Consider the following 15,594-nt stretch of genomic DNA (forward strand, 5'->3'; position numbering starts at 1 on the left):
TATCACTCCCTCTGGAAGCACGTTCCAGGTGTCCACCACCAGTTGGGTGAAGAAGAACTTGTGTTTCTTCCCTTCTTAGACCCACTCCCCATAGAAGCCTGTACATTCTAATTTACCCCCTCTTTTACGAAATTGCGATAGCAGTTTCTAGGGCGGGGAGCCGCGCTGAATGGCCTGTGCTGCTCCCGACGCTCATAGGAACTCAATGAGCGTCGGGAGCAGCGGGGGCCATTCAGCGAGGCTCCCCGTGCTAGCAACTGCTATCGAAGTTTCGTAAAAGGAGGCCTTAGAGTGGTTGCACATGCTGTAGACTCGCCCAAGTGATGATCTTCAGAGACCTCTTGTGGATGGGCCTCCATGGCTTCAGGAACTCCAGCCAGCTTAGTAGCCTCCTATAAGTCTCCTATATTTGGACATGAATCACAAGCATCTTCATCTTCCAAAGAGTCTGTATTTAGCATAAAATTATATAGTATTGTGTTTATTTGTATATAGTTTTAAACGTAGACACAGTTCCCCCTTTTACAAAATCACAAGAGCGATTTTTAGTGCAGTTCCTATGAGCATCAGGAGCAGAACATTCAGCACGCTAGCCTGCGCTAAAAACGCTATCGCAGTTTTGTAAAAGGGGAGGGGGGAGTATGTTAAAGGAGTCTAAATCCCTTGATCAGCATGCACAAAATATATCTCATTGCATTAAAGAAAAATAAACTATTCTGTAATTTATTCAACTTTATTTTTCAAGGTCCCCTAAGTTTAGGGTAAGGATGTTCAGCATTCTAAAGAAATGTTTGAACACATCAGCTTTATAGTCTACAGTCCAATGTTAATATAATCTGAGATAGTTTTTTTTTTTCTTTTGGGAAAGAGTAAATTACTGTATGTTAATTTAAGCCAACTTTTTCTTGAAAGCATTTCCATAATATAGTCACAGGGTATGGTTAACCTTGTTGTGTAAGAAAATGTTTACATATTTTTTTTTCACAAAAACTGCAAAGCGATAATTGCTAAAAACTTTTCTTTCGTTATAGTCTTAAATGCAGAAACGGATAACCAATAGATAGACTTTTAAAGCTGAGAAAGAGTGAAACGTGTGTTGGGTAAGGATATATTAACACCCCCAGAAAAGTGCTCCAAAAACATGACAACCACAACTGTTAGCGGAAAATCCTGCTACTGATAGTGAATTGATTTCTTTTGAAACGTGGATTTTGGAATTGAATTAATTCTTTTCCGGCTTTTGGCCACACCATCGTGATCCATGAAAATACCTACAGAGGAAATCTGATGGCACCTAAGCTAGCCCCCTTCCTCCTGTTTCAGAACAAAAAACATACAGATATTTAAACTGTTTCATTAGGTTGTATCTTACTATACAGCACGTGCAGATTACACTGTGATTGAAGCAACTTCAGAGAAACTACTAGAGATGGTTTGAGAAAGAGGCTTTTTGATTACCTGCATCCTATTTCACTACATGACCCCCCTCCCTCTCAACCTTCCTAAACTTCCGTTTCATATGTTCTTCTTGAGCACTTTTTATTGTTTGTTTGTTTTACCCACATACAACGTCCATCTTGTCTTTACAGTAACTTTTAAAATACTTTTTAATTGAACATTGCAAAACTCAATATGTCTTCTCCCACAACAACACATTTCTAACATTAAGGCAACTTACGAGCAAACCCTTTGTTGGTTTTAACTAACTAAAACTTAACTTTATAAACCGGGTCATCGACCAAAAGGAGCTCGACTCGGTTAACAATAACGAAAAACGTAACCTCCCCTCCCCAGCAAGTTGCTGCAAGGAGTCATCTGTTGCAGGTGAAAGGCTCAAACAGGCAGGACAATAGAGAGACACAGCAGGGAGACAGTCACTCAGACAATGAGTTTAGCCAAGGGAAAGAGAACACGTGACGCGACGACTGGCTGTTAACCCTTTCACTGCTCCCTGCAGCCTCCGGCGCTGCTGCCGAGCTGGATGCTTCAGACCCAGTCTGCAAAAGAAGACAGTGTTTATCAATGTGGGGCATATGATCATAAGACTAATAACAACAATGTGTATTAGTTTGGATGCACTCACTGTTAAATTTCACTCACTGTTAAATCAAGATTAAGTTATAGACGACACAACCATGATCTCTGGTAAAGATTTTTTTTTTTTTTTTTTAGGAAAGCTATTCTAATATTATTAAGGACTTTTTGCTTTGTTTGTTTTACAGATTCGGAAGATCTTGTGATATCTTCTGCATACTGCATGATCAGATATCAGCTATAAGCAAATGGTAATATGGTGATCCTGATGGATCCAGATAGGCAGGCTTACAAATGAGTGACACAAGAAAACCAGCAGGGCAATATCTTTCAGTGAATATATCACAGATATATTCCAACGCTATTGGGGCGGCATGGGAGGGGGCAAGGAGCATGCTTGATATCGATTCACTCAATGAAGAGGGAACCTGCTTTAACTTGCTAGCAGGAGGTCTAAAATTATCTTTACTGCGTGCACCTGGTAATATATTCATAGTTACTATTTATGTGATCTTCCTTTTTTTATTATGCATAAAGCAGAGAGGCGATAGTGGGGAGATTATAGACTTGAGGCTCCTTTTACTAAGCTGCGAGAGCGTTTTTAGCGCGCGCAGAATTTTAGCATGTGCGGCTAGAACTAACACCAGCTCAATGCTGGCGTTAGCGTCTAGCGTGTACGGCAATTTAGCGTGCGCTGAGCGCGCTAAAACCACTAGTGCAGCTTAGTAAAAGGCGCCCTTGATCTTGAGAGTGGAGAGGTCCTCAGCAGTACAGCTCATATGACGGAAATGCTAGCACAATTCTTTTGATTAGACTTTGATTGCCTCCCCAAATAAAGCATATTTTAGCTAGAAGACTAAGATACAATAACTTGCATTGACAGAGCTATGTACCACATTTTAGTATTCCTGTGATCCTTTCAATTGGTATGCACATAAAAAAAAGTTTTTGAACTTCCTAATAGATGGCAACTACAGTAATTAGGAAGCAAAGCCAGTGTTCCTTGATCATGGCTGGACAGATTTAGAAATGGGTTGGAGTGGGGCTTCCATGACAGCTTCAATAGCAAGACCAGTGCTGAGCAGACTTCTATGGTCTGTGCCCTGAAAATGGCAAAAAACCAAATCAAGACCAAATAGGCATATGGTAGGAGGTTTGTGCCAGAAGACGTATGAGAGACTGGAAGCCCTGAATATGTATACCCTAGAGGAAAGAAGGGACAGGGGAGATAAGATTCAGACGCTCATATACTTCAAAGGTATTAACGTAGAACATAATCTGTTCCAGAGAAAGGAAAATGGTAAAACCAGAGGGCATAATATGAGGTTGAGGGGTGGTAGATTCAAGAGTAATGTTGGGAAATTCTTCTTTATGGAGAGGGTGGTTGATGCATGGAATGCACTCCTGAGGGAGGTGGTGGAGAAGAAAATGGTGACAAAGTTCAAACAAGTGTGGGATGAACACAGAGGATCTCTAATCAGAAAATAATGGGTATACATTGAATGAACTAAGGCCAGTACTGGGCTGGCTTGCACAGCCTGTGTCCCGTATATGGACATTCAGTTGAGGACGGGCTGGGGAGGGTTTTGATGGCTGGGATGGTTAAGATGGGCTGGAGTGAGCTTTGATAGAGACTCCAGTAGATAGAACCTAAGTACACTATTGGGCAGGGCTCTGGGTTTCTGGCCCAGAAATATCTAAGAAAAAGGATCATTTAAACTAAATTAATTTATGGAGCATGTATGTTGGGAAGACTGGATGGACTACTTGAGTCTTTATCTGCCGTCATTTACTATGATATGTAGTATTGCAACATTTCATGTGCTATGAGTTTATCATATTGGGAAGACTGAATGAACTGTATGTCATTATCTGCCGTCATCTACTATGTTTATAAATGTTAGTATTGAGATGCTTGAATCACCTCTTCCTGTTTTGATGTCAACCTTTTTTAGTTTAGCTAGCAGATTAGTTTAGGTGAATCCATGAACCTGGATCAAAAGGTTTTTCCCTGAATTGAGCCTGTGGAAGAAAAGTTTACTATGTCTGGTCAATAGTTAAATGAATGATAGATTTGGTTGGGCAGCAATACATTTCTGAAAGTATTAGTTCCCTGTTCTCTTGGCTCTTCACTTTTTCCTTTACTTTCTCATTTTACTATATTCTATTTCTTAAAATTTTACACTTTTCTATAATGAATAGAGTATTCTTATAGGGCATTAAAACTTTCTTTCTCAGGGCTAGCTCAAGAGTATCTAATGTCCCAAGAACTTGGGATTTCGACACGTGATAACCTCTTTGCCCCATAATATAGCTTGTCCCCGTCCTCTTCCTCCCCCTCCAACAACTTCATCACCTCCCCTTCATCTCCCTATCCCCCAAGATCAAACATCCCTTCTCCTTGACACTGCAATTGCCCTGCCTCTACCCAGGCTGCACCTGAGAATCATATGGAAAGCAAAGAAATTTGACCATGTTTCACCACTTCTCAAAAAATCTCATTGGCTTCCGGTGGCACATCAAATAACCTACAAGATATGCCTACTAAGCCTTAAATCAATACTTTATAAATCTCCTTCCTTTATTGACAAGAGTCTTTATACCCTATGCCCCCACCCGATCACCTAGGGCCTGTTTCACAAAGCCGTGCGGCAACAGCCCCGAAGCTCTTTAAATCTCTATGGGCTTCGGGGCTGTTACCGCACTGCAGCTGCTAGTGTGGCTTTGTAAAACAGGCCCTTAGATCTAATGATCAACATTTGCTGGTTGTTCCCTCTCTCAAATCCATTAACACACGGAGACAACATATTTTTTTTAGTTGTTGCTCTGTAATTGCAGAACTCCATCCCAATACACATAAGGGAAGAACGTCTCATCGATAGGTTTAAAAGCAAGTTACAATGCTTTCTTTTTAGATGCTTTTGACTGTTTTTTATAGTTAGGTCATACTTTTTAACTCCAGCCTTAGATCTTTATTTTTTATTTTATTTTTATCCCTCCCTATTGTTATATCCTTTACTCATCTCATTTACTATCATAGATTGTATTTCTTCCCCCACTTCCCTTTCGGTCCTGTTTATGTTATGTGTTTTGTCTATGTTATTTGTACTGATGTATTATTATTATTTTTTTTTACTTGTTCATCGCTTTGTATTAAGATTAAGTGATTCATCAAATTTTAAATAAAACTTGAAAAACTTTAGCATGAGGGGGGGGGGGGGCTTTCTGGTAGAAGGTCCACACACATTGCTTCTACTCAGCCCGGGCAAACTTCTGTGAATAAAGGTTGCACACAGGTCAGTTTTAATTTCTATGGGGACTGCTGGTTTTTAAACACAAGGGGATGATATACTAGGCTGCAAATAGCTTTACATGTAGCAATGCACTCAAAACCAGCAAATGACATATAATTTTAATGGACACAAGTATTGTTTTTCAGCATCCAATTTTCCATTGGCAAAGGCTAACACACAAATCCTGCAATATTGTTAATGAGCTCAGGAACCACACAGACCAGCTTATTATCAATTTGCACATATCAGCAATTTCTTCTGCAGCTTAATGATACCCTGGGGAGACAGAGGGTTATAGTTACATTTAAAAAAAAAAAAAGTCTGCCCTTCTGCATGAACTTTTCTGGAAAATGTTCATCACATAACTCATTTACATATTGGACTACATTCTATTAAATGGTGCCTAAAAATTGTTGCTGATAAAAACGGCACTCGGCATTATCTATACAGTGCCCTCAAAGTTAAGTGTCAATTACAGAATAACACTTGGCACCGGGAATTGTGCCGAAATTTAGGCACGACCATTTACACCAACTGAAACGGGGTGCAAATTCTCACACCTAAATTAGGTGTGTTTTCTCCCTTATTCTATAACCACATGCACAAATTAAAGGAATGCCCCTGATCCGCCCTGACCCTCTCATGCTCCCTTTTTGGAACCATGTGTGAAATTTACACATGGATCCTGTGCCTATAAATATGCATGTAAATTTTAACCAATTCCAATTAGTACCAATAATTGCTTGTTGGTGTTAATTGGCTGATTATTCAATTAAATTGCATGTGCAAATTGGGAGCATGCCCACATTTGCCTGTACAAATTTTAGCACCTTTTATAGAATTATGGTGATTATGTAAATGTCCTCCTGGTATCAAGGGAAAATTCTCTCATGGGACCAAACCATTCCTGTGATCTTAGCTACAGTTTAGCACACTGTCCCCCAAGTTATCAAAGTCCATATGAATAGGTAACGAACATAATTGTGTTTATGACACACAATTTATCACAAATACTAATGGTAATCTGCCTTATAGTCTGTGTTTCCATGTGATTTATTTTATAATTTCTCTTTATTGATCAATGCTATTACGATAGAGCTATGTGATGCAAGTTTCCACACTAGGAGACACCACCCAGGAAAAAAAGACCTAGATACATTGAAACCCTTCAGCTCAGTGTGCTGGGGTAGGTAAGAATGCAAATAGAAATTATTACGAAAAAAATGGAAGACAAAGAGGAGAATGTTATACTGCCTTTATATCCCTACATGGTGTGACTGCACCTTGAATAGGCAATTCTGGTCACTGCATTTCAAAAAAGATATAGTGGAATTACAAAAGGTAATAAGAAGGATGATGAAAATGATAAAGGGGATGAGATGAGTTCTAATGAGGAAGGGTAAGAGACTAGGGCTCTTCAGCTTGGATAGCTCAGAAGAGATAGGATAGAGGTCTATAAAATACTAAGGGGAAGATTCTCATATGTTTGCGGTAAAATCCAATGGGCTGCTGTCGAGTAATGATTTCAAGAACGCGAGTCATTCTTTAAAAACTGCGCATGCAAATGAGGTTCACAGAGAGTCACTACATTTGCATGTGCCGATCGCTGCTGATAGCGATTGGCACATGCACAGACTAAAAATTTGAAGAATGGCAGGAGGGATGCCCACTCCCTCCTGCCGCCACCGTCAACCAACCCACCCAACACACACACCCTTGGCAGTGGGAGGGATGCCCACTTCCTCCTGCCGCCACCGTCAACCAACCCACCCAACACACACACCCTTGGCAGTGGGAGGGATGCCCACTCCCTCCTGCTGCTGCCATAAAGCAACCTCTCCCTTCACACAACCCCAGCAGTGGGAAGGATGCCCACTTTCTCCCGCCACTGCCGTAAAACAACCCCCCGACACCCCCCACAGCGGGAGGGATACCCACTCCCTCCCACCACTGCCATAAACTGAACCACCCGACAGCCCCCAGGCAGTGGGAGGGATGTCCACTCCTTTCCACCGCTGCTGTTGTGCCATGCCTCTGATGACCCCTACCTTGTTCACAATGGCCAACTGGAATGATATCTAATCCCTCCAGCCAGCAGGCTTGCCTCTTCAAAATGGTGGGCCTTTTCCCTCTTTGGTGCATGCTGGGAGGGGCCTAAGGTTCTGATTGGCCCAGATGCCTAAGGCCCCTCCTATAGAAGTGTCTGCTATAAGCATGCACAAAGTTGTACAGTACTCATATTTCCCTGACTTTAAGTGAATGAAAGTTGGAACAGGGGACTGCGCCTAGATATTATCAAGTTTTGCATCAATTAAAGCCAAAATTACAGTTTCCTAACAATGTTTAGTCTCAATTCCCCATGTCGAACATCAAGCAAATCTACACAGCAGCTTCTGAATTTCAACATGTGCATGGATAGGTGGACATACAAACAGACACAGCATCGACAAAAGACACTTTTGCACTTGTGGTTATGGTTGCCTTTCCTCTGCAAATATCAAAGTGGTCTACAATACATTAAATAGTAAGCAGGTACTCCAAGTAGTTTCCCTATCTGTCCTGGCAGACTCACAATCTAACTATGGTACCTAGGACAATGGAGGGTTGGGTAATTTGCCCAAGGGTTACAAGCAGCTGTACTGAGATTGAACCCACAACCTTAGGAAGCAGCTCTAACCACTTTGCTTCTCTTCCACTCAATGCACCCAAAAGTTCCACAGGAAAATCTTGCATGCAAAACCTTGTGCAGAAAGTTTTGTGAACGTTTTGTCCAGTTCTTAAATGTAACACTCTAAGGCAGGGGTGTCAAAGTCCCTCCTCGAGGGCCACAATCCAGTTGGGTTTTCAGGATTTCCTCAATGAATATTCATGAGATCTATTAGCATACAATGAAACCAGTGCATTCAAATAGATCTCATGCATATTCATTGGGGAAATCCTGAAAACCCAACTGGATTGCGGCCCTCGAGGAGGGACTTTGACATCCCTGCTCTAAGGCAAAGGCAAACTATAAACATTTTCACCCACAGTTCTTGCATTTGTAAGTCTTCCTATTTTTTTTTTTCTTTCAGTTGATCAAGCCACTTGTAAAGGGCATTGTCTAAAAGCCATTTATCCAGATAAATGGGTATTTGAAAACTGTCCTCCCTCCCTGCAAAAACAAGTACATTCTGATGGCTATTTGAGTTTGTATAGCTACCAGGACATATTCTTTTCCCTTCAGTGCAGCTGTTTTTTGCTGCCTCCCAGAACCTGTTATCCTAGGCAATCATCTAATTTGCCTAATGGGTAAGCTGGTTCTGAATAGAAAAAAATGGGGCATGATCTAAGAAAGCATGAGGAAATAAAATGTTGCTTAAGATTTAGAATATCTCTCTCTCTTCTCATATACCTCCCAGAGAACTCTGTTCCTCAGATAAGCCGCTCACAGCTGTACCCTTCTCCTCCACTGCCAATTCCAGACTTTGTTCATCTAGCTGTTTCTAATGTCTGGAATAAATTACCCGAGTTTGTCCACCAAGCCCCTGCCCTTCCCGGGTTTAAAAGCATACTGAAATCCCACCTTTTTGATATAGCCTTCAATCCATAACCCAACTCCCCACTGCCCTCCAACCCAGCCAGCAGATTAACTGTTCCCCTTAACTGTATCCATGACATCCTGGGACTGTCTTCTTTGTGACTCTGTACAGCACTGCATACGTCTGGTAGTGCCATAGAAATAATTAACAGTAATAGTAGTAATATCATTATAGAAGCCTTGTGCAGCGTTTACAAGTGTCAATGGCATATACATGCAAATGCCTATTTTATAAGGCCACTCGTTACATATGTTAATGACACAGGATGTATTGATTTAAGGGGGGGGGCCTGTCTGGGCATGTTTGAGTAATCTAAAAAAAAAAAAAAAAAGATACCTGCTAGCTATTGAGTAATTTGCAGTGAGTGATTTATGTATGTTTATCTGCTGGCATGAAATTTAGGTGTGTATCTGAGGCAAAGAGCAGCTAAAATTCAAAGAATGAGCCCAGAATTTGGAAAGTAGAATGGGGAAAGGGGTAAAACGCGGACCTCACGGGCCTGGCGGATCTAAACCCGCACGTCCTTAAAAATCTGAGGTCCGTGCCACTTGTAGTTAGTTTCTGGCTCTGACAGACCTCGGTGACAATTTAGTGCTGACGGATCCATCTCAGCATAGGGAGGGAAAAGTATTAGGATCCGTCAGCGCTATAATGTCACCGAGGTCTGTCAGAGCCAGAGACTAGTGCTAGTGCTGGAGCGGCTCTAAAACGAATCCTTTAAACTGGTTTCCTGTAGCCCCAGTAAATCAGCTCTGACAGACCTCAATGACATTGTAGTGCTGACATAAGAACATAAGAAGTTGCCTCCACTGGGTCAGACCAGAGGTCCATCCCGCCCAGCGGTCCGCTCCCGCGGTGGCCCACCAGGTCCTTTGACCTGTGAAGTGATTTGACCATTTTTATATCCTACCTCTGTTTCTATCTGTACCCCTCAATCCCTTTATCCTTTAGGAACCTATCCAAACCTTCCTTGAACCCCTGTACTGTGGTCTGGCCTATCACAACCTCTGGAAGAGCGTTCCATGCGTCTACCACCCTCTGGGTAAAAAAGAACTTCCTAGCATTTTTTCTGAACCTGTCCCCTTTCAATTGCTCCGAGTGACCCCTAGTGCTTGTGGTTCCCCACAGTTTGAAGAATCTGTCCTTGTCCACTTTCTCTATGCCCTTCAGGATTTTGAAGGTTTCTATCATGTCTCCTCTTTTCCAGGGAGAACAGCCCTAATACTTTCCCCTCCCTATGCTGAGACGGATCCGTGAGCACTAAATTGTCACCGAGGTCTGTCAGAGCCAGAAACTAACTACAAGCGGCACGGACCTCAGATTTTTAAGGACGTGCAGGTTTAGATCCGCGAGGTCCGTCAGGTCCGTGAGGTCCGCATTTTACCCCTTCCCGTAGAAGGCAAACATGGAGGAGCTGAAGCAGACAGCTAAATAAAGGAGAGTTGATCATATCCCCATTTCTCCAGATGCCTAAGAAGAGATCTTTCCAATGCTGGCCCTAGAGCACAGCCCTCCCCTCCATTTCTTTGTCCTTTATCATCTGTCCTTCTTTGTTTTCTATCAATTATTGTAACTCCATTTCAGCATCTCTGTCACTCCAATTTCCCTATGGCTACTTTTCCACTCTGTTTTAGATTATGAAAACTGCTCAGATGACCCTCAATGCTCTTAAACAGGGGAATGTTAGAGCATTTGATAGCAAAGGTGTCAAAAATGCTGACGTAATTTGTGGATTTAAATAAAGAGCAGACAAATACGAATAATTGCAAATTATCTGAATCAATCTCTAATAAGTGAGTTGTGAAAAGGAATAAAAATAATACATTTGGGTGTCTACATGCAAATGCAGAAGTTTAAATGATAGAACTAGAGAATTAAAGTGTCTGACACTAAATGAAGATGTAGAAAAGATAAACGGAGATAAGAGAGACCAGATGTAAAAAAAAAACAAAAAAAACGAAGCAACCAATGGAACTCTGTGGCATCAGGGAATAAAATGACAGAGGTGTAGCACTATGAGAGTAATCGTATAAAGAGCCTCCTGGTTTTAGGCAGCAAGAATACATGTAAATGAAAGCATTCTAGTCATTTATGTAGGTGGCCACTTATAAAATATTGACTAGTGGAAAGGTACACACTCTTGTTTTGATTGTGCATACTTTGTTGGTGAGTGTACACATGGGTGGCGCATGCAAATACACACACACGGAATTTTTTCACCTTTATTACCTCTATCATTTAACTCTCTTAGGTTTCACACTACCAGGAATACACATAAATTTAAATGGATTTTCCCTTCTGTTAAAGGGATTAAAACCCTAGGTAAATTCTCACATTCCTTAGCCTATTCCTTGGTAAAAGTTTGGAACAATCTTCCCTCGATTATCAGAACGTCATTATCTCTATCACTTTTTAGGAAAAATCTGAAAACGTATCTCTTTCAGAGATTCTTAACTGAGGACTGATCTAATTTATTGAAAATTTTTCTATTACCTTCATTATTGTTTTCTATTATACTCTTTTAAACTTTGTTAACCGGCTTGAGTTCTTGCTGGAATAATCCAGTATATAAAATGGAAATTAGATTAGATTAATTAATGCACAATTAATGCATGTTATAGCTAACATCTAGGTGCCTATTCTTCTATATAGAATAGGCTTAAAATAGGACTTCCACTCAGCTTAGAGGAAACAGTGCTTGGCTCCTTAATTGGCAACTATAATACATGTAGTTTTCTGGAATCCAGGACTTAAATGCATAAGCACTGGTACTTACAGGAGTAGAGGTTGCAAAACTCATCACTTGAACACATAAGACTGCTCATTTTTTTAGAATGAGTTTTATGGTAAAATAGTTCCGTCTTCTGTTTATGCCTGTAAATATAGGTGATCACCTGCATGTCTTTATACACATTTTGCAAAAGGCTCTGCATTCTCCAGGCCTTCTGTAAAACTGGCTGGAAATTGCGCATGTCTCCACTTGAATGTTCCATTTTTGAACTATATGCCCTAGGTAAAATGGGGCTGAAAATCTATTATGCTATACATTGTTCAAAGTATTTGTAATCATTATAATTGAAATAATCAGATTACAATAAAAAAATGCCTTCTTAGCTAGAACAAACTCTTGTGAGAAACAAAAAATGTACTTATATGTACTTATAGTTATTTAGTCAATGGATTTGTATTTACAAATTTAGAAGAGAATAATACTTATCATATAATGTTAAGGAAACTAAATAATGTCACAGAAATGTGGTTTGCTTTTTAGCTGTCATCTTATGGTAATGAATGTATTAGCAAGGATTGAAAATAAAAATGGCTAAATGGTACTTTTATGACAATTTGAAGTCCCTTCATGAAGAAGTCTTGCAGGGAAAGCGATGCATGCTGATCTGTAGTATGTAAATGTGTGTATTATAAATGAATTATTTAGTGTCTTTCGGAGGAGCAGACGGGTCAGTTGAACGCGCCTATTGAGGTGGAAGAGGTGGAACTGGCTATAGCACAAAGTCCTACCTTGAAAGCCCCTGGAGTTGATGGGTATAGAGCTGAATTCTATAAACTCTTGCAATCTGAAATTGGGTCGCCACTGGCTCACATGTTTAATGTGATGATCAATGCTGAGGCGATGCCTGAACACCTTAATGTAGCGCAGATTATTGTTCTTCCGAAGCCCGGAAGGGATCCTACTCTGCCAGAATCGTATAGACCTATTTCGCTACTTAACTTTGATGTTAAGCTGCTGGCAAGGATATTGGCTAACCGATTGGCACGGGTGTTGCCGCTTCTTCTCCATGAGTCTCAGGTGGGTTTTGTTAAGGGTCGATCGGTGGCTAAGAACCTGCGCAGAATTTTGATTTCTTTGGAGTATGCTTCAAGAGTTGCGGCGCCTTCTCTTCTTATTAGTTTTGATGCTGAGAAGGCATTTGATCGCGTCCGTTGGGATTTTTTGTTTGCTACTTTGGATAAATATGGGTTCGGGGGTCGTTTCGTTTCAGCGCTACGGGCATTATATGCTTCTCCACAGGCTTCTGTGTGGGTAAATGGTTGTCGTTCATCTTTGTTTGAGATTCATACGGGAACTCGCCAGGGATGTCCGCTATCCCCTTTGTTGTTCGTGTTGACGCTGGACCCCCTCCTTCGTGATATCTATTCGAATCCGACTATTCGGGGGATTCAGTTGGGGGATCAGAGCTTTAAGGTGGCTGCTTTTGCGGACGATCTCTTGGCTTTTCTGACGGACCCTTCTTCTTCTTTGCAGGCTCTTTTGGAGACCATGAGAGAGTATGGGGATTATGCAGGCTTCCGTTTGAATTTGCTTAAATCTGAGGCCTTGCCGTCCTCACAGGCACTGCAGGTTCGGTGGGGCGCCTCTTTTCCTTTACGCTGGGCCCAGGGCTCCTTTCGATATTTGGGGGTCTACATTTCGGTTTCCACGTCTCAGCTTTATTCGCTTAATATTCCCAAGCTTTTGGCTGATACTAAGGTCCAGCTGGAGGCCTGGGAGGGCCTCCCTCTGACCCTGTTGGGCCGCATCTCTTTGGTTCGCATGGTGATTTTTCCGCGATGGCTGTATGTGATGCAGACGTTGCCGCTTCGTTTGTTGAAAAAGGATGTCAACGGTTTATATCGTTTGCTGTCCCGTTTTTGTTGGAATTCGCGCAAACCGAAGGTTCGTTTATCCTATTTGGTGGGAGGTTGGCGACAGGGAGGACTGGGACTTCCGGATTTTGGCCTTTATAATGAGGCCTGTTTGCTGCGCCATTTGAAAGACTGGCTCCTGGATGAACATCAGTATACTCCGTTGGATTTTGAACGGGCCTTCTATGCTCCTCATACCTTGAACAGTCTCTTACACTTGCCCGCTACGGATCTTCCCCCGGAGTTCCGTGCGTGTGTTTCTTTGAAGTCTATGCGTGCTGTGTGGGAGAGCTTGGTCGGCAGACTGGGAGGGGACCCGAGGGTGTCGAATCAACTTCCCCTACGGGGGAATTTGGCCTTTGCGCCCGGCCGGGATAGCCAGGCTTTTCTCGACTGGGCGGCCCGCGGCTTTCATCTTTTGGAACATCTGTTGACGGAGGAGGGCGGTCTGCAGCCTTTGGCCGCTTTGAGGGATCAATTGGGTGGGGGTTGGGGAGATATTTTTGCCTATTGGCAGGTTAAGCATTATATTCTTTCCCTTCCGCAGGATCGCCTTGCTTTCCCGATGGGGGTGCGTCTTCGGTTATTTTTTGATGGGGTGGCAGTGGCTTTTACTTCGGTGTCGGCATTATATAGGGCCTTGTTGGAGCTTATGGATACTAAGGAGGTGTCGCAGCTTAGGCGAAGCTGGGGTCGTGAACTTGGCCTAGATCTTGGTGCTTGGGATGTTTTGCGAGCGGTGCGTGGGGTCCCTTATCTGATTACGGGGGCGGAGTATCGTGAGTGTTATGTTAGAGTGATTTATAGGGCCTATCTTACTCAAGTCCAATTGCATAAAATGGGAGGTATTGACTCCCCTTTGTGCTTGAAATGTGGCAGGGCCCCCAATACTTTCGCTCACTCTTTTTGGGATTGTTGGACTATACAGGTTTTTTGGAGGGCTATTGCTCGATATTTCCGTGGGTTATTTGTGAGTGCTATTGTGGGTACTGTAGAGCAGCTGGTTCTTGATCTTCCTGGGGCCTTTCGCGGTCTTCCTAGAGGGGGTAGCCTTTGGTGTCGTAAGGTGTGTCTCCTTGCTCGCAAATGCATTTTGAAATCTTGGACTGTCTCGGAGCCTCCCTCTTTTTGGTCCTGGAGAGCGCTGGTGCATAATTTGGCCATGTGGGAGGCCCGTGAGGCTGTTGGCCACCCTCGTCGCCGACGTCACTTTTTGCTTGTCTGGGGAGTTTATTTGGACTCCTTAACTCCTAGAGGGCGTAGTCTCCTGTTGAATCCTCTGGTTTAGCTGGGCTGAGGCTCTAGGCATCTCCTGGGTTCGGGCACCGCTCCCCCTTACTTTCATTTTTTTTTTTGTTTTTTGTTTTTTGTTTTCTTTTTCCTCTTTTTATTAGTTTTCTTCTTTAGGGTTGTTGAGGGAGGGATGGGTGATTCCTTGGGTCAGCTGGGGGCCACCAGAACACGGGCCTTCGGTATTTGAAAGTTACGTCTTTTGGCTTCTGTTGGTTGGGGGTGGGGGTAGGGGCTGTTTTGGGGGGGGAGGGTGGGGTTGGGGGGTTGTTGGCTTTGTACGACTTTATACTGCACGGATTTGGGTATTTTTGGAAGCTTAGCCCTTGTCAGTGTGGTAGTTGTTATTTGTTGCTTTCTTATTCACTTAATAAAAAAATAGATTTGAACATAAATGAATTATTTAGAAACACCCATTTTTTTAAAAAAACTGTAGAGTATTATCTACTGTGGATAAAGTAGATATTCATCAGATCAGCAAAACTAATCATAGCAAGTCCCCAAGTGGAGGGCATATGACACATGCAATAAGATGGAAGAATACAATTCAATTCCAGCACTTATATTCTGCTATTATTCATTTTGATTCGGCATGGATTATAAAAAGACAAAGCCTTAAAGAGCTTTTAAGAGCTTTACAAAAAGCTAAATAAGAATGTAGTTGTCTTATACTATAAGGCAAACAGTTCCAAACTTTAGTACCTTTATAAGCACATGCATTTTCTAATTTTTTTCCAGGAAATATTAACAGAAGG

General features: G+C 42.1%; 1 protein-coding gene across 6 annotated transcripts in view; it reads right to left on the bottom strand.

Annotated features, from left to right (window-relative positions):
* Nucleotides 1-799: 799 nt before the first annotated feature.
* The window catches only part of TRIM55 (tripartite motif containing 55), a 96,296-nt gene continuing 81,501 nt past the window's right edge, over nucleotides 800-15,594 (bottom strand). For 3 of the 6 annotated variants that reach the window (XM_033933799.1, XM_033933797.1, XM_033933795.1), the window contains one exon: nucleotides 1,855-1,997. In XM_033933799.1, the coding sequence (XP_033789690.1) occupies nucleotides 1,987-1,997 (11 nt within the window). In that variant the 3' untranslated portion in view covers nucleotides 1,855-1,986. Of the gene's footprint in view, nucleotides 1,998-15,594 lie in introns of all 6 variants that reach the window. The other 3 variants (XM_033933798.1, XM_033933794.1, XM_033933796.1) reach the window with 2 other exon arrangements.

The sequence above is a fragment of the Geotrypetes seraphini genome, chromosome 2, assembly GCF_902459505.1.
Source record: "Geotrypetes seraphini chromosome 2, aGeoSer1.1, whole genome shotgun sequence".
NCBI lineage: Eukaryota > Metazoa > Chordata > Amphibia > Gymnophiona > Dermophiidae > Geotrypetes > Geotrypetes seraphini.